The sequence below is a fragment of the Haliotis rufescens genome, unplaced genomic scaffold (genome assembly GCF_023055435.1).
Source record: "Haliotis rufescens isolate VD_foot unplaced genomic scaffold, xgHalRufe1.0.p SCAF_17, whole genome shotgun sequence".
Taxonomy (NCBI): Eukaryota; Metazoa; Mollusca; class Gastropoda; order Lepetellida; family Haliotidae; genus Haliotis; species Haliotis rufescens.
The window spans coordinates 5,076,369-5,096,358 of NW_025963857.1; the positions used below are offsets into that span (position 1 = coordinate 5,076,369).

General features: G+C 43.8%; 1 protein-coding gene across 1 annotated transcript; it reads left to right on the forward strand.

Annotated features, from left to right (window-relative positions):
- The first annotated feature begins 72 nt into the window (after window positions 1-72).
- LOC124119060 (transmembrane prolyl 4-hydroxylase-like) lies at window positions 73-19,414 on the forward strand. The gene is made up of 8 exons (XM_046481491.2): window positions 73-275; window positions 3,154-3,235; window positions 5,763-5,946; window positions 10,432-10,489; window positions 12,222-12,349; window positions 14,539-14,632; window positions 17,667-17,771; window positions 19,219-19,414. The coding sequence occupies exons 1-8, from the start codon at window positions 99-101 to the stop codon at window positions 19,366-19,368; spliced, it is 978 nt and encodes a 325-aa protein (XP_046337447.2). The 5' UTR covers window positions 73-98; the 3' UTR covers window positions 19,369-19,414.
- Window positions 19,415-19,990: the final 576 nt, after the last annotated feature.

The following is a 19,990-nucleotide window of genomic DNA, read 5'->3' on the forward strand; positions in this document are numbered from 1 at the left end:
TGTTAAACGCGTGGAAGTAGGGAGTATTGATATAACCTTTACGATCACAAGAGGGCTGTCGGTAGGCTGGTTAGTTGAGCTGCTGCACGACGTCGGGGATGATGTCGAGTACGTTGCCGCTTACATGGGTGATGTTGTACATGTCGTCAGCGCACGTGCAAGGGAACGCTACCGTAAATACATGTGAGAAACATGTGCAATATTCCTTCCTATTCCGGCAGTGCAAATTACCGACAACCAGGGATTATGCTTTGCCTTGGATCGTGCCGGGAAAGGTTTGTACCGAACTGAATTCATAGTTAACTCTCGTCATTATCAACAGTCGTTGTCTGGACTATTATCATTATTATAACCACCGATATTATTTTTGTCCTATTTGCTACTAATAGCATACGGAGATTGTCAGCGTATATTCCTTGTTACGTATGAACTGATTTAATTATTTATTAATAAAAATAATACAATATACAGTAAACTACGGTTATAACGAACTCAAAGGGACTACTTATTTTAGTTCGTTACAACCGTAATTCGTTATAAGCATATATACAGTATAACTACAGCAAATAGTGGGGGCTAAAAAGTTAGTTCGTTATATCCGTTAGTTCGTTATAAGCGTGTTCGTTATAACCGTAGTTTACTGTAATTATAAGTTTTATAATAAATTTGAAAACTGTAGTATTCTAGAAGAAACGTTATGATCTCGATACCCAGTGTGGCAACATCTGGTACGTTCAGGGTGTGTACAGCCGACGCCACCATATATACAAGTATAAATCATTCTCTCTTTTATTTCGTCACCTAGAGGCCACACACCTTTGCCTTGTTAATACAGTGCAGGGCGGTGGGGTAGCCTAGTGGTTAAAGCGTTCGCTCGTCACGCCGAAGGCCTGGGTTCGATTCTCCACATGGGTGCTATGTGTGAAGTTTATTTCTCGGGTCCCCCGTCTTGATATTGCTGGAATATTGCTAAAGGCGGCGTACAGCTATACTCACTCACTAATACAGTGCAAGATATTGATCAAATATATTTACATTTTTGGATACATGGTTTACAATATTTGATAAGGCCAAATAATTTTCGTCATCCTCATGGAAAATAAACTTGACAATGTTATATTGGGGCTTCTTGACATCAATATTAAACGAAATGTTTGAATGTTGGGATTAATAAGGACGTTGGTTTATAGTGCGACAACTCCTCTTTTTCACGCTGTATGTTTATCTTTAAATTAGGTTGGTTGGTTTGTTTGTTGTTTAATCCCGCACTCAGCAATATTCCAGGTATATGACGGCGGTCTGTAAATAATCGAGTCTGGACCAGACAATCCAGTCTTTAATATCATGAGCATCGATTCACGCAATTGAGATCGATGATATGTATCTACCAAGTCAGCAAGCCTGACCACCCGATCCCGTTAGTCGCCTCTTACGACAATCATAGTCACCTTTTACGACAAGTATGGGTTGCTGAAGGCCTTTTCTACCCCGGATCTTCACGAGAACTTGGGAGGCAATAGTGGTAAATCCAAAATATACCTAACATTTAAAAATATATCTGAGAATGACATTTTGAACTTGTGCCAATCTTGTTGGGAATTTTCTTTAAACGTTGTGACAGCATGTGGAAAAAACATGGTTATAACATGTCTAAAACACCCATGCTCCATCAAATCCTAATCTAAACATAATATTTGTGAGCATACATGTGAATTTGATTGATGTTGATGCATACGGCGTATCACCACACGGAAAAGTGACGTCATTTCGCCAATGAAAAAAACACATTAATATATGAATGTCAGAGATTGTAACACTAGTGTTGCTATAGATACCGCAAGTTCATTCTTCACATTCAGGAGTGATTATATCGTGGAAAGTCAGGGTTATATATTTTTCATTGAGTCTGTATGTGTACAGTTTATGTTGCTGTGGAGAAGCACCAATACATACGGCAAAACAAAACATACATGTTCGAAACATTTATCTTTACTTGTAAGGCAACGCATTTTCGACTTGTGTAAATAACATATGTAATGTATCTTGTACATCATCTTCCCGAGGCAAGGGAGTTAACTGACTATGAAAGTCAAATATCCATCCTTGCCGAACAGGGCTGGTATTATGGAGTTCTACTTTTGCTGGACTAACGAGTCTATGAATAGTCCAATCAAAATCGCGTATCAAAATCGAAATCCGGTTCGTAAACTGTCGTGGAGATTTCGTTTGATTGCAGGATTTGCAAAACATGTGTACCGCCAACGCAGCGTCAACAGATAATTACCAAATCTTTTCATTTTTTTAATCAAGGTGCTCATGTCATTTGACGCATTTCGCAAGGTAAGACCTGTTTAATCACAATAAAGATCTTCATTATTGATCGTCTTGACTGGACGCCGCCATTTTGTTTGAAGCAAATGCAAGTGATATGAGGGGTGGAATCTGATTGGTCAATAGGGTGGGACATAGAATGGACCTAACTCGTAATAGCCACTGGTGGGGCTACGATCGAGCTCAGAAATTCCAGCCTAGTTCGGCAAGGGTGGAAACTGGACTTTTATAGTCAGTTAACTCCTTTGCCTCGGGAAGATGATTGTGCATTAAATTCTCTGATCCTCTGTGAAAAAGAATGGACCTACGACCTACTCTACTTGATGAATAAAAGACTGGTATGATACTCGTTCATTGTGTTGCGACTCATAATATCAATGTTTCACGTTAATGCTTTTCGTTTCATACAAAAGGGTTTCTTAAAGATTTTTCACATGTGTTTTTTGAAAACACAAGGACACAAAAAATAACAACAGCATTTACACAATGAATATGAGCCCTCAGACATGCTGCACTTATTCCCTCAGCCGGTTGTGATAGCGAGATGTCGACAGCAAACAGAAGATGGACAACGCTCCGTGCCACGGGCTCACTTGTACCTACGGTTCTGACATTAGCTACAGTACCTTTGATTATTTTAAATTACACACAATCTGGAATTTATAATATGAATGTGTTGACCCGATTGCTCGTTTGAATCGCTGTTTTAGAAGGTTAAATACTTTATTTAGTTATTCCGCCCTTTTAGCAAACATAGTTTATACATTGTGCATTATTACGCTCTGTAAAAGCCGTTAGCCTTGTTTTCTATGTGTTTAATAGACCGGAAGTGAGGTGCGGATACAGTTACATCCGGGCATCACGCATTGGCGGAGAACCCTGGCACAGGATCCACCTGTCTTTGGTAAACTGACTTACATTTTAACACGTCCGTGAGGATTCCAGGTTATACAATTGGCCCTAATGCAGTAACCAAAGTTTGTCAAAAAAGTAAACAAGGCAAAATGTCGATGAAAAATAGATTTGCAAAGATCTGGCACATACACAAATGATAAGATGGTTTGTGTTTCGATTTTTCGAAACGACAATCGGAATGTGTTCCTCTCCCCAGCGAGTGCTCTGGAAGTCACATAAATCCTGATAAGAGTCGGAAATATTAGTAGTAATCGAGTAGCTATCAGTGTGGACATGACGTCAACTAGGCTGCAATGTCATCATCACTTACGTCATTATATACATCACGGCAACAATTATGTAATTCGAGGCAATTTATATGTTGTATAGAGCGAATAAGAATGGTGAGGTGAGGTGAAATGGGGTTTAACTTCGCGTCCAAGATTATTGCACGTATATGGCGACGTGCATGTACGTGTGTGTGTTTGTGATTCATAGTGCTAGCTCACTTAGATACCATGCCGCAGTTTAACATGAATATCCCACTCAGACACAGTATACTGACTCCGAGCCGACCAGTCCTTGTTTTAGCCCCTTAATGCCGAGCGCCAGACAGGGTAACAACAAGTACCATCTTTTAACGTCTTTTGGTATGACGCGATCGGGGATCTCCGGGCGGACGCTCGGAGGCGGTCTGTCCTATAGAGCGAATAAGAATGATTCTACCCTGAATCTGGAAACTACTCGATTGTGAATGATCAATTAGAAGTTTACCATTCAAATAACAATAACCACCTCTGATCAGACCCGTGACGTTCCGGGGTAGAATAGGTCTTCAGCAACACATGCTTGCCGTAAAGGGTGGCTACGCTTGTCGTAAGAGGCGACTGACGGGATCGGGTGGTCAGGCTCGCTGACTTGGTTGATGCATGTCATCGTATCTCAGTTGTGTGGATCGATGCTCATGATGTCAATCACTGGATTGTCTGGTCCAGACTCGATTATTTACAGACCGCCGTCATATAGCTGGAATATTGCTGAGTGCGGCGTTAAACAACAAACAAACAAAAAACCTTTGATCGGTTGATTTGACGGCCGCTTGAACGCTGCGCGTTCGGTTCCAAATTCAATTTAGCGCGTTTAAAAAATACAGGTAACCTAGCTTTGGTTTAAAAAAAGCCACAGTATATGTATATCCTTAGTACGTCGTAGGTTCTTATATAATCGCTCATATTGAACCATGTGAATAATACATCGCATTACAACGCTCTATACGGAGGCCTTTCGGTTTTAAGATACAAGAACATGAGCGAGTGATTGTGACCACAATCCAGTTTTTATGTTACCATGGCGACGGTTATTGTGAGAACCTCGTTATTTTAAAAAAAATATATAATTCTAGTTACCATAAATATTTTCAAGTTTATTCAATTGATTAACAGCAAAATGTAATTGTGCAGAAATAGAGCTAAAAAGGCAATGGGGATATTAAGACTGTGATTAAATACGACCATTGTGCCAACGCTATTGACTTGACATCCCAATCGACGGTAATGGCTCATATTTCAAGCGATAACATCGATTCTTAATTAGCGTCTATTTTCACAAGATTACCTTTCAGGTATTATGCTCAGGCTTGATGCAGATAACAGGTCCAGAAATGGGCTGAAAGCAATTTGGTAAAAAACTTGTTTGTATGGAAATCAACTCCAGCTAAAGTATTGATAAACAGCTAAAAAATGTGTGATAATAGAACACAGTGCCTCGAAACACTGTGTCTGTCATACAGCCCTTGAGATACTAGACACCATGTGACTTGTTACGGAATAGAACACACAGGCCAACCGGCGAAACAATGAGTGAGTGAGTGAGTGAGTGAGTGGTCTTCACATATTGTGCCCATGCGGACAATCGAACCCGGGTCTCTGCCCTAACGAGCGAACGCGTTAACCACTGGGCTACCCCACCGCGCACCGCTGTGTGATTCGTACCTTAAAAGTTTTAGGATCCTATGATCGAAAACAAGATTACATTTAGTTTATCAGCACCATAACCGTATTCGTGGTTTCACCGAAAAGAACTGCATCACTTCAAGATTGCTAGGGGCGGTAGGGTAGGTTAGTGGTTAAAGCGTTCGCTCGTCATGCCGAAAACACGGGTTTGATTCCCGACATCGGTACAAAGTGTGAAGCCCATTTCTGGTCTCCCCCGCCGTAATATTGCTGGAATATTGCTGAAAGCGGCGTAAAACCATACTCACTCACATCAAGATTTCTGACCTCGGAGACGGTCTTTATCCTTTACAAGCTAGGGCAGCGGGGTAGCCTAGTGGTTAAAGCGTTCGCTCGTCACGCCGAAGACCCGGGTTCGATCCCCGACATGGGTACAATGTGTAAAAGCCCATTTCTGGTGTCCCCCGCCGTGATATTGCTGGAATATTGCTGGAATATTGCTAAAAACGGCGTTAAACCATACTCACTCACTCATTTCAAAACTCTCTCATTCAGGTGTTCGTTTACACAACTCTATTTTGTCAGAAATTCCTGGATTTCTGACGGCAAAAGAGTGTTCCCTGATCATCAGCCAGGCTAGATCACGGGGTCTGCGGGGGGCACGGCAGATGGGGGCCCAGGCAGCGAGAACCAGCAATGAAGCTTCGGGACGGGTAGCACAGACAGCCTTTGTCAGCGGAGGACGCCATCTTCTGTCCATACGGCACAGGTGGGAGTATAAACCGGGAATCTCTGTTATAATAAATACACGACAATACTTTGTAAAATAAATCCTACAAACACTAAACATACCCAGAGGCTTTTAATGTATTCATTTTCGAAAATATTAAGTTTAATTATTACTCGAATATGTAATTCATTATCTCGGAAACTGAGAGTGAGTGAGGTCAAGGTCACATGCAACATATGTTATACATGTATTTGGAATAAATCTTTCTTAGTAAAGTACAGAGTCCCAGCTGGTATTCGAACCCACACTCCCAGAGTGAAGCACCTTATCGCCAGAACACAAAGTCAGCGATCTAACTCACTCAGCCACTCTTCCAGTGTGTATTCACAGGTCAGGGTCGTTATTACTTCGGCTAAGGCTATTTCCGCTAAAGTAACGATTACGTTGCATGATGGGAAGTAGTAGTGGCTGCTGTTCACAGTCCACTTGTCCCACATGTACCGTTCCGGAAGTTGGCCCTTTGGCAGGCGCAATGTTCTGCTGTGTTGTCGCACTTCCGGTTCTTCGTCCCTTGAGACGTGTGTCACAGAAGACAGTGCTGATGTGACTGTCATCGTGACACTTCAATTCCTTACAAGATCATAAATTAGAAAAGACGCCATGACTGCCGAACAACCTTTCACTTGCCTCGAACATTGACCTGTCAGATACCAACAGTGTTACCTTCTGTTGTTATCTTGTGGTTAACAGTTTTATGGAGTGAGTGAGTGAGTGAGTGAGTGAGTGAGTGAGTTGGGTTTAACGCCACTTTTAACAGTATTCCAGTTATGTCATGGTATGTCAGCTTAATGCGGGAGGAAAGCTCGAAGTTATTCAGTCTCAGACGTAAGTGAGTGGAAGTGTGTGTGTGTGTATGGGTTAGTGAGTGTTTGTTTTGGTTATGTTTGTTATTTAACGCCGCTCTCAGCAATATTCCAGCTATATGACGGCGGCGAGTGAGCGAGTGAGTTGGGTTTAACGCCACTTTTAACAGTGTTCCAGTTATATCACGGCGTGTAAGCTTAATACCGGAGGAAAGCCCGAAGTCATTCAGTCTCAGACGTGAGTTTGTGGGTGTATAGGTGTATGGGTGGTGTATGGGTGACTGGCCCATTGGTTACCACAAGTTTTATGGAAAGGAAATCATTAGTGGGTTCCACTGTACTCGAGGACAAGTAGGTCTTGATTCTCTACATAATGATTGAATGTAAATTCGGTGAAGCGTGTAGAATTGTCTCTACACATCATTAGACGAAGCAAACCAGTGACTGAAATGATGAACACCGATCACCGCCATCGGGTGCGATGACTCACAATCAGCCTCACGGCAAGCAGTGGATGCTGGAGCCCTATTGGGTGTCCCTGTGTCCGAGTCCTATGGCAAGTACCCTGTCTGCCATCTGTCTGTATGTATGTATGTATGTATGTATGTATGTATGTATGTATGTATGTATGTATGTATGAGTTGGGTTTAACGCCGCTTTTAACAGTATTCCAGTTATATCACGGCGTGTCAGCTTAGGGTGGGAGGAAAGCCCGAAGTGATGCAGGTCTCAGACGTTTACCACTTCTGTGAAATCCACAAGCACGGGTATGGTGCTGACAAACCTAGAAACATAATCAGGGCGAACCGGGATTCGAACCCACAATCATAGTTTTCTGGTGTGCCCAAGGGACGCAACTCTGCACAGCGCGGCGCCTTAGGCGACTGGGCCACCCGTGCCCCCTCAGCCCCCGCTGCCACCTGTGTAAGTCAAACCTCAACACATTCAGGAAAGAATATCCACCTTGGCCAAACGATAAAAGCGACATTTTCCCCAATTCCTTAACCCGTCCTGCCATCTTCCATCCAGCGTTATCTCCCTTGTTTTCACTTAAAACAGGAATCAGTAGCGAGCAAGGACAGTCCATGATATGTATGTATGTTTTACATGTTTGTTTATTTGTTGTTTAACGCTGCACTCAGCAATATTTCTAGCTATATGACGGCGAGTAATAATCGAGTATGGACCAAGACAATCCAGTGATTGACATCATGAACATCGATCCACGCAATTGGAATACGATGACATGCATCAACCAAGTCAGTGAGCCTGACCACCCGATCCCGTTTGTCGCCTCTTACGACAAGCATACTCGCCTTTTACAGCAAGCATCAGTTGCTGAAGAGCTATTCTACCCCGGGTCTTCTCGGGTCCTGATATGTATGTAGAAATCATTTAAACATTGATGCTGACAACCACTTGTTTTAAGTGTCTGTCTGTGTTAATATTTTAAGCAGTAAAAGAATTATCGAAGTTAGGTTCAGTGTCTTAACAGTAGTTTCACCCTCTATACCATCTATAGCCTAGTCGTCAATAAAACTTAAATAAAAAATATTCATAATTGTTTAAAGATGGAATTAGAGACTGAGATCCTACATCCTATACAGGTCTGTCAACCTCACATTGCAGTACAAAATACACAGTTAACCATTCTGAAGCGTCGGGATTAAATTTATGTATTAACATCATGTTCTCTGAACAACAAAATCACTATAGTGTATGTTTTCAAGTCAAAGCATTGTAGCGTAAAGTTGCATGGTACTGTTGTATTTGTTATAAATCGTGCTGAATACAGTAGAGTACGTCTATAACGAACACGCTTATAACGAACTGACGGATATAACGAACTGATTTTTTTGTCCCGACTAATTGCAATAGTTATGCTGTATATATGCTTATAACGAACTACGGTTATAACAAACTAAAGTTAGTGGTCCCATCGAGTTCGTTTTAACCGTAGTTTACTGTATTGTTCGTGTGCACAGCTCGCAAAGTAAATTATTCCTTATCACGCGAGTAGTCGCTCGCTTTTACGTCAATAATGGCAGATACAACAGTCGCGCTTGTGTTTCACACTTCTGTCTATTTCAGCTAATGTTCCATGAACAAAGAAGGCAGTTCCTAGTAATTAAATAGTAACGCGAATGCCATGTTTTGTTCTGACAATAGGCCACCAGCATCCTTGTGAACATCGCCACGCGATCGATGATGGAGCATACCGAAGGTTCTTGATGACGGAACCAATAGCGCGATATACATAAGTGTTTTGAAACTAGACCGGGCTGTTTGCATAATATGTCTTTTCACCGTATAGTATTGATATCTTTCAATAACTATCTTCCGGAAATGTTATTGAAAACGATGACTATAGATGGATTCAGATAGTATGAAATACGGCGCAGTTGTATTTGATACAGAAGACACAATATTCAGCGGCATGCCAGTAGACAGGTTACTACATTCTGTCCCTCTCGGCTCACCTTAGTCCCATGGATTATCTCGGTCAGCAAAGGTATGAATCCATATTGGAACGGGGTTTTACACGGTCACGTGACTACCGCATCACACAAGTGGGCAACAGTCATGCCACTTGTATCAACACTGCTCGATAATAAATTATAACCCTAAATTCTATAAAAGTCAGATACATTTTTTTCTCAAATCCGCCGTCATGTTGTACAAACAATACTGCTAAAAAGAAGTTAAAGAACACTATACGCGGAGGTGGGGCTCGGCAGTAACATAATCTCCATTGCTGCACGCGGACATTCGTCACCACTCGCCCCTTTCCGTAACCTGCAAGATGACTCGTCCCCCTATCGATGAATGTTGTGTGCGGGTAGGTCGGGAATAAGTCGTATGGGATCCGATGAGAGTGGTAACAATGCATTGTAGGTCATTGCGCCCCAACGGCGTTAATCGCTGCTCATGATGTCAACCAAGGTTCTGCCCGTCCAGACTCGATCATTTCCACGCAGCCGCCCTATAACTGGACCATTAGTCTCAAACAACAGTAACTCACACATGCACTCGCTTTTCGGAAAAAATGTATGCTTCCGTGTGTTTGCGAGTGCAAGTGCGTGTTACGTCCGTTAGCTGCGAGGACCCCTCAGTTTGAATCCCTGAGTTCTGTCACCAACATATATATACCCCCCGCGCAAGTTTGGATCTTCCTCTCTTTAAGCTGATACGCCGTGATATAACGGGAATAAAGGACGACGTAAAATTAAACTCACTCAATATGTTAAGGTCATATCCAGCACACGGCGTTAAGCTACAACAGCGACAGGTTTGAGAACAACTCTTTTAGGTGTCTGTATGTTATTGAATATTGTTTTTCTGATGCTTGTGTTTGGCCCAGGGATAATTCAGCTATCTGCAAGAGCAGCAAAATAGATTTAGGCGAAAATCTGTTTAGTTATAATGCATATTAATTTTCTGCTTGCGTTGTCCACCACTAAATGACGCTAAAGTGCTTCATTTTACAAATCCCTTTTCGGGATCAATAAAATTCAAATATGGGATAGTTATTATTTAATATTCAAAACCGTGTAGGTAATATTACTATGACAATTTCAACATTATCGTTCATGATATATAGTAAGTATATTTCACGTGTGTATCACTTCATAGCACAAAGATGTGTTGTTTAATGTTTCAGGATTTCAGCTCTGACGGGAATTCCCCTCGACCTAGTTCTGGAGAGTGAACCTGTGCAGGTGAGGGGGTAGGGTAGGGTAGTGAACCTGTGCAGGTGAGGGGGTAGGGTAGGGTAGTGAACCTGTGCAGGTGAGGGGGTAGGGTAGGGTAGTGAACCTGTGCAGGTGAGGGGGTAGGGTAGGGTAGTGAACCTGTGCAGGTGAGGGGGTAGGGTAGGGTAGTGAACCTGTGCAGGTGAGGGGGTAGGGTAGGGTAGTGAACCTGTGCACGTGACGGGGTAGGTAGTGAACCTGTGCAGGTGAGGGGGTAGGGTAGGGTAGTGAACCTGTGCAGGTGAGGGGGTAGGGTAGGGTAGTGAACCTGTGCAGGTGAGGGGGTAGGGTAGTGAACCTGTGCAGGTGAGGGGGTAGGGTAGTGAACCTGTGCAGGTGGGGTAGGGTAGTGAACCTGTGCAGGTGACGGGGTAGGTAGTGAACCTGTGCAGGTGAGGGGGTAGGGTAGGGTAGTGAACCTGTGCACGTGACGGGGTAGGTAGTGAACCTGTGCAGGTGAGGGGGTAGGTAGTGAACCTGTGCACGTGACGGGGTAGGTAGTGAACCTGTGCAGGTGAGGGGGTAGGTAGTGAACCTGTGCAGGTGAGGGGGTGGGGTAGTGAACCTGTGCAGGTGAGGGGGTGGGGTAGTGAACCTGTGCAGGTGGGGTAGGGTAGTGAACCTGTGCAGGTGACGGGGTAGGGTAGTGAATCTGAGAAAGTGGGGGGTGGGGTAGTGAACCTGTGCAGATGGAGTAGGGTAGTGAATCTGAGAAAGTGGGGGGTGGGGTAGTGAACCTGTGCAGATGGGGTAGGGTAGTGAACCTGTGCAGGTGACGGGCGGGGGTAGTGAACTTGTGTCGATGGGGCTGGGGTAGTGAACCTGTTTAGTTGAGGGATGAGGTAGTGAACCTGTGCAGGTGACGGGGTGGGGTAGTGAACCTGTGCAGGTGACGGGGTAGGGTAGTGAACCTGTGCAGGTGACGGGGTGGGGTAGTGAACCTGTGCAGGTGGGGTAGGGTAGTTAACCTGTGCAGGTGACGGGGTGGGGTAGTGAACCTGTGCAGGTGACGGGGTGGGGTAGTGAACCTGTGCAGGTGACGGGGTAGGGTAGTGAACCTGTGCAGGTGACGGGGTAGGGTAGTGAACCTGTGCAGGTGACGGGGATGAGGTAGTGAACGTGTGCAGGTTAGGGGGTGGGGTAGTAAACCTGTGCAGGTGAGGGGGTGGGGTAGGGTAGTGAACCTGTGCAGGTGACGGGGTAGGGAAGTGAACCTGTGCAGGTGACGGGGTGGGGTAGTGAACCTGTGCAGGTGACGGGGTAGGGTAGTGAACCTGTGCAGGTGACGGGGTAGGGTAGTGAACCTGTGCAGGTGGGGGGATGAGGTAGTGAACCTGTGCAGGTGAGGGGGTAGGGTAGTGAATCTGTTTAAATGAGTTGTGGGGTACTGATAGATGAGGGGTGGGATACTGAATATGTGCAATACAACCATTCCCAAAATATTTGATCATTTTTTAGTAATGCAGATCCTGTTGGCCCTTATCAAAGCATGTATTCACAAAATACCTCCTTTTAGGAGCGGTGGCCCGGGGGTAGTCCGGTGCAGAATGTATCCCCAGTGCCCTAATCTTGTCGTGAGTCAGGTGACCACAATGTGCGACTTGTTTGATTGGGTGTCGTCATACCCTGACGCTTTGGCGCCTTTTTGCCTGGTAAGGAGTTGTAATAAACATGTAATATTGCTGTCTCCGACTTCCAGGTGGTGATGTACACGGATGGGGGATACTATCACAGCCACTACGACAGTTCCGGGGACGGAGGGGCAGGGAAACCATGCTGCCACCAGACATGGTTCCCCCACACCAAACACCGCTGCGTCTTGTGTAGGTAGGCAGACTCCATACCAAATGTGTTACATGCGTCTTGTGAAGGCAGACAGGGTGAGTGGATATGGTTTTACGCCGCTTTTAGCAATATTCCAGCAATATCACGGCGGGAGACACCAGAAACGGGTTTCGCACATTGTACCAATGTGAGGAGTCGAACCCGGGCCTTCGGCGTGAAGTGCCAACGCTCAGATGTGTTACCGGTGGCTTGTGCAGATAGGCAGACGCTATACTAAACTGCCTGGTTATAGGGGGAGGTCCAAAATATCAAAATTCTCTCTCAAATGTGTGTGTATTTGTGGGGGGTTGTCTACAGCATACTACTTTTGGTTTTAAAAAAAAGAAGTGTGTGTAGGGGGTGGGGTGGGGGGGGGGGGGGGGGGGGGGGGGTGGGGGTGGGGGGGGCGTTCCCCTAGTGCCACCTCTGGATCCGCCCATGTTTCATGTGTACATGGGAAGACATTGATTAACCTTTGTTCTATATGGTATCTTTAGCGTTAAAACTCACACATTTCCACATATAAACCTACAATATACGTACAACTCTATATTGTTGCTGTATTCAAATTATGACGTTGTTTCGTTTCTTTGTACATATAATAATCTACTGACGAGTATATTTAGTGCTAATATTCGTACATATCCTTCACACCTGAAGTGCACCATGACGTGTGTTGATGGACACAACAGCTGTACAGACTCCTGTCCATTACGTCCCCACCATATAATAATAGTCTTGGGGTAGGTTTGGTTGGTTGGTTGGTTTGTTGTTTAACGCCGCACTCAGCAATATTTCAGCTGTATGACGGCGGTCTGTAAATAATCGAGTCTGGACCAGACAATCCATCATGAGCATCGATCCACGCTATTGGGATCGATGACATGCATCAACCAACTCAGCGAGCCTGACCACCCAAACCCGTTAGTCGCCTCCTACAAACACAGTCGCCTTTTGGGTCAAGCATCGGTTGCTGAAGACCTACTCTACCCCGGATCTTCACGGGCCCTTGGGTCAGGCGATGGGATGGGGATGTTGTATGGAGATAAGATATTTGTTCAGCTACAGCTGCAAAACCAGATGTTTGTTCAGTTAACACTCTGAGCCTGAATATTATCTTTGAAAAAACACATACACACTCGGTCAAAGGTAGGATTCGAGCCTGCAGCCTTTTCATTTGTAGTCCGTCACGTTACCACCTGTGCTACGGGACCGCCTCCGTGGTCTAGTGGTAGAGCGTCCGCCCGGAGAGTGGAAGGTCCGGGGTTCGATCCCCGACCGCGTCATACCAAAAGACGTTAAAAGATGGTATTTGTTGTTACCCTGTCTGGCGCTCGGCATTAAGGGGCTAAAACAAGGACTGGTCGGCTCGGAGTCAGTACACTGTGTCTGAGTGGGGTAGTCATGTTAAACTGCGGCATGGTATCTCAGTGAGCTAGCACTATAAATCGGCATCAGTCCGGACTAGTACAAGCAGCGACACAATCACACACACACACGTACATGCACGTCGCTATATAAGTGCAATAATCTTGGACGCGACGTTAAACCCAATTTCACCTCACCTCACCTCATTTGTAGCCCGTCACGTTACCACCTGTGCTACGAAGACTGTTCTCGTAACTAGCGTAAATTTTGTATATATACCCTGAAGCTTCGTTCTTGAGAGGAGAATTTCTGCGGTGACCATTGGGATGGTGACCGCTACCAAACGAAAGTATGGTAGCAGAGGGTCTAGGACATTTATCACAATAAAACTGAGATAACATACAGTGAGTGAGTGACTGAGTATGAATTTACGCCGCTTTTAGCAATATTTCCGCAATATCCCGGCAGGGGGCACCAGAAATGGGCTTCACACATTGTACCCCTGTCGGGAATCGAACCCGGGTCTTCGGCCTGACGAGCGAACGCTTTAACCACTAGGCTACCTCACCGCCCCAGATAATATACAGTATAATGGAACTATTAATTCAATCAACCACAATGTATATGTTAGAGTCAATGTCTATAATGTGATTCACTTCGGCAGTTTATAAAATGCCTAAATATTTCAGTCATCTTAGAAATTGACTGAAACAAATCTCCATTTATTTGCTTAATAACATCAAAATAGATTAATTGTGCAAACATTTTTACGCATTTTACATATTGACTGATGTAACATTTACAAGTCGCTGTCGTCGTTGTAGATACCTGACGGTGCTGGTGTACCTGAATGACGTCGAGGAGGGAGGAGAAACTGCATTCCCTGTCGCAGACCAGGATCACGGTTTCAAAATATCGGTAACAGAAGTTTCTATATTAATACGCCAGACCACTGTTATGTTATGTTTACTCACAGAGAGTCAGAGTCGATTATGTGTATATATACACAAAGGAAACTATGGAACCCCAGAATAGGCTTCGTCGCGTTATCGCATTGTCGCCCTTTCAAAAACACACTAAAATTGTTCAAATAAATCAAAGGACGACAGTGCGACAATGCGACAATGCGACAATGCGGCATTTTGGCCCTTTGTCACATTTTTCCCGTTATGGCATTGTCACGCTCTGAATAATAGTTTTGTAAGGGCGACAATGCGACAGTGCGACAACGCAACAATGTCCCTTCTAGGGTTCAATAGGAAAACTTAATGCACATCTGTAAATTATTCTCATTTGTTCTTAAATTTTGACAGTGTCAAACATTCTTTACGTATGTAATATGTTTGTTGAACTCTCTGAGCTTATCACACAGCTATAAGCACTCATTGGAGCACCACGTTATATCACGCACACATCGACCGGGGCTTGTGCGAGGCGACTAAATAGATCGGTGACCTACCTGCGAAAATTTCAAAGAGTGTCACCGGACACCGGAGAGGTTGTTTGATCAGAGTTACAACATTCAAAACGTTGAAAAGCTTAAAAAAATATTATGATGGACACGTGGATACCGTGGCCCATAAGGGACATGGAGTCTGTTTTTCCATATTTTGATATTTCACTTACTTTTATCGTTACCTTTTGCAAATTAACACGATTTGTCTTACAAATATGTGATAAATCAAGTGTAAAGAAGATATTGAATATTGAAACGAAAATGTCAAAAACTAAAATGAAAATGTCCAAAAACAAAAGCGAAAATGTCAAAAACTAAAATGAAAATGTCAAAAACAAAAGCGAAAATGTCAAAAACTAAAATGAAAATACAGAAAACTATTTCCACCGCGGTGGAAATAGTTTTCTGTGGTTTCATTTTAGTTTTTGACATTTTCGTTCTGGTTTATGACATTTCCATTTTAGTTTTTGACATTTTCGCTTCACATTTCAGCGAGTCAATAGCTACTTGAAAGTACATTTTCCATGTTTTCGGTTGTATTTATACATGATTTATCACATATTTGTATGACAAATTGTGTTAATTTGCAAAAGGTTACGATTAAAGTAAGTGAAACATCAATATATTGAAAAACAGACTCCATGTCGCTTATGGGACACCGTACGTGGAGGACATTTCCATGTATTCCCCTGATACAGGTCGTAGACGTTCAGCACGTTGCTGCAAGAAACATGCTTAGGGCGAATCTGGGATTCGAACACACTGTGATGTTTCTGCCACGCCTAAAGGACGCCACTGTATGCCCCGAGACGACTAGGCCACTCGTGCCGCTTCTTCATTAGACTCGTGAAGATCCGGGGTAGAATAGGTCTTCAGCAACCAATGCATGCCGTCAAAGGTGTCTATGCTTGTCGTAAGAGGCGACTAACGTGATAGGGTGGTCAGGATCGCTGACTTGGTTGATGCATATCATCGCGTCTTAATTGCGTGGATCGATGCTCATGATGTCAATCACTGGATTGACTGGTCCAGACTCGATTATTTACAGACCGCCGTCATATAGCTGGAATATTGCCGAATGCGGCGTTAAACAAGAAACAACAACAACCTACCCTTCTTGATTACAGTCTACCATGGTTATAACGCCAACATTTGTCCAGGACGATTTCGGCGTTATAACCAAGGAAGCCATTCTAAATCGTCAAAACCAAGTCATTCATGAATACACGTACATTTAATAACAATCAGTGTAGTGTAGAAAGATCTTTATTCGTTTATCAAGTCCATACATATGTAATAGAAAAAATATAACATTCATATTATTTGTGCACTGAATGGATTAAACAACTCACTAACCTTTGCAAACTTACTGAATAGTCACGTAATCATAGCATCTGATGTCAGGAAGTTGACCACCTGGCTAAAGGGTACGGACGCTATAACCAGGGAATTGGAACATTTGTTCTTTAGAGGTTGGCGGTGGCGTTATAGCCAGTTTAGAATTATAGCCAGTGAATTGTAATGGTGGAAAACCCGTTCTGGCAACCACGGACATTATAACCAGGGGCATTATAACCAGGGACGTTATAACCAGGGACGTTATAACAAGGGGTGCATTATAACCATGGGGTGTTATAACCAGGGACGTTATAACCAGGGACAATATACCCAGGGGCGCATTATGACCAGGGACATTATAACCAGGGGCATTTTAACCAGGGACATTATAACCATGGGGTGTTATAACCAGGGACCTTATAACCAGGGGCGTATTATGACCAGGGACATTATAACCAGGGACATTATAACAAGGGGTGCATTATAACCAGGGACATTATAACCATGGGGTGTTATAACCAGGGGCATTATAACCAGGGACGTTATAACCAGGGGCGTATTATGACCAGGGACATTATAACCAGGGACATTATAACAAGGGGTGCATTATAACCAGGGACATTATAACCAGGGACGTTATAACCAGGGACATTATAACCATGGGGTGTTATAACCAGGGACGTATTATGACCAGGGACATTTTAACCATGGGGTGTTATAACCAGGGGCATTATAACCAGGGACGTTTTAATCAGGGGCGCATTATGACCAGGGACATTATAACCAGGGACATTATACCCAGGGGCAATACAGCGACGGGTATTATAATCAGGGGCGTTATAACCAGGGGCGTTATAATAAGGGGCATTATAACGTGGGTAGACAGTACTTAGGTTCGGTAACAATTGAACATTTTACGCGTAACACGATCATTTGAATAATTGAAGGAAACCATTAATGCCTCTCATATAACTTCTTTGAGAGGCACATTAGAAGTTGGAACTTGTATGAGATGAATACAGTATATTACTAACATAGAAAAGGGCAACACACACAGATACATAGATATTGTATGGCATTCGCCAAAACATCAATCTTGAGATATAACGTTCACTGACATGTCTGAACATTATACCTGGTTGTAAATCATCTTTACAGAAAGAACACACGAACCTGACTGAACACTGTCACCGGGCACCTGTTGCCGTGACACCGGAGATGGGGAAGGCAGTCATGTGGTACAACCATCACATGGACGAGAAGGTCAGGGAACGAGGCACCTTACTTAATAATTGACACAGTAACACTACAGACAGGTAGGGACTAACTTCACTTTCCACGTACAAAGTCCGGATCTTAGCGCTGTGACTATCGTAGGTACTTCTCTAACACATGACGAATTAAATGAGTTCGTCATAGAACCAGCATCCGACCGAAATCAAGTCCTGCTTGAGCAAAGCGATCGTAAGTACCGTATTTCCTCTATTAGACGCTCGGGCTTCTATTTATTTCGGACAAGCCTTTGACCCGGCGTCAATTAGAGGCCCGTCGTCTATTGGGGCCCGGCTTCTATTAATACCCCCATTTCACTATGATCGTAAGAGAAAGGGAGTCCTCATTATGTAATTTAGGTCTAAAAAATGGGATCATTAATTGTATTAGAGGCCCGGCTTCTATTTTTTGCACTGAACAATTGACCCGGCTTCTATGAGAGGCCGGCGTCTATTAGAGGCCCAGCGTCTAATAGAGGAAATACGGTATGCGCATTTGAAGGAATGGCACGCCATGCTTTTGTTACATATAGTCTTTTATAAAATAAAAATACTTTCTTTCTTTGGGGGGTCGTATGTATCCGTTGAGGTATGAGAGTTACGATCAAGGTGGCACGAATATTGCTTTGGGGAACGAAGCGAAAGACCGGGTCCCACTAACACAACGATCGTATGTACCGTAAGTCTGTGTCGATTGTTGGTGTTCGGACGTGAGTTTAATTTGTTTATTTAAAACGTTGCTAGGCTCGAACGCATTGTCCCTACATGTATTGTTTCATCATATTGTGTTCAAGTAATTTAGGGGGGCAAGGGTGGCCCAGTCGTCTAAGGCGCCGCGATTCGCTGTGCAGAGTTGCGTCCCGTGGACACGCCAGAAACCTATGATTGTGGGTTCGAATTCCGGTTCGGCCCGATTATGTTTCTAGGTTTGTCAGCACCATACCCGTGCTCGTGGGTTTCACCGAAGTGATAAACGTCTGAGACCTGCATCACTTTGGGCTTTCCTCCCACATTAAGCTGACACGCCGTGATATAACTGGAATACTGTTAAAAGCGGCGTTAAACACAACTCACTCACTCAATCAAGTAATTTAGAACCGTCCTTCTGCCTGTCTGCTTATTCAGATTTCGTTTTTTTAATGAGAAGCAAAATATCTGTTTCGATCGTAACTCCCATCCGTTGGTATACTTACGACAGCCGTAGCGTTACAATCGTTTTGGATTCTAAATGGACGTTAGTCCTATTTTTAATCTACAAACACTGTCGGACAGGAATCGCATGTTGGGTGTAGAACAAACGTTTACACAGCGTAAAGACTCTGTATTTGACATTAGGGGAGATCAATGAAACCAAGTAGGGTTTTAATACACTTCCTGGTACGGACAATGCGTATTGACGCTGCGCCGTGTTCATGCGTGTCACGTGTTTGTGCTTGCAGACTGGTTGGATGGGGTCTTTGCACCGACGGTCCCTTCATGGTGGATGCAATGTCAAACATGGGGAGAAGTGGATCGCCAATTTTTGGATCAATGCAGCTCGCTATGTGGATAAAGATAAACATAGTATATATACGGAACGCTGGGAGTAGCGCTGAATCAGAAATATTTACAACCCCCCACCCCACCCCCCCCCCCCCACCCCAATATATCCCATGAATGGAATAGAAACAAATTGTCTTTAAGGGACAAACTAAACACTGGTTTGTCAAACTATAAATGTGTCTGCGATTCTATTTGTGCGGGTACGTGCGCATGGATACTTGGGTGTGTATGTTTTATGTTAAAAGGGATATTTGAGGGTCAATTTATTGGAGAAATTCATTACATCATATTGACCATTTAACGGAACATGTTCAAAGATCGTAATCTAGTTTCTTAGCTGTTTCGGTGCATTCGTCACCACTCGCCCCTTTCCGTAACCTGCAAGAAGATCCGTCTTGTCCCGGAATAACACGAGTTGGTCACGAATGGTTTCGGTGGTCATTGGTGTAAGGCGAAGCGACTCGTTGTGAACAGTTGTGTCTGGGATTTCGTATCGAGATTAGATATTTTGTCACCCACAGCTACAAATATACCACAGATATTTAAAAAAAAATGTGTGAAGCCCATGTCTGGTGTCCCCCGTCGTGATATTGCTGGAATATTGCTAAAAGCGGCGTCTAACCATACACACTCACTCACTCATGAATGTACTGCATGCGCAAACGTTTT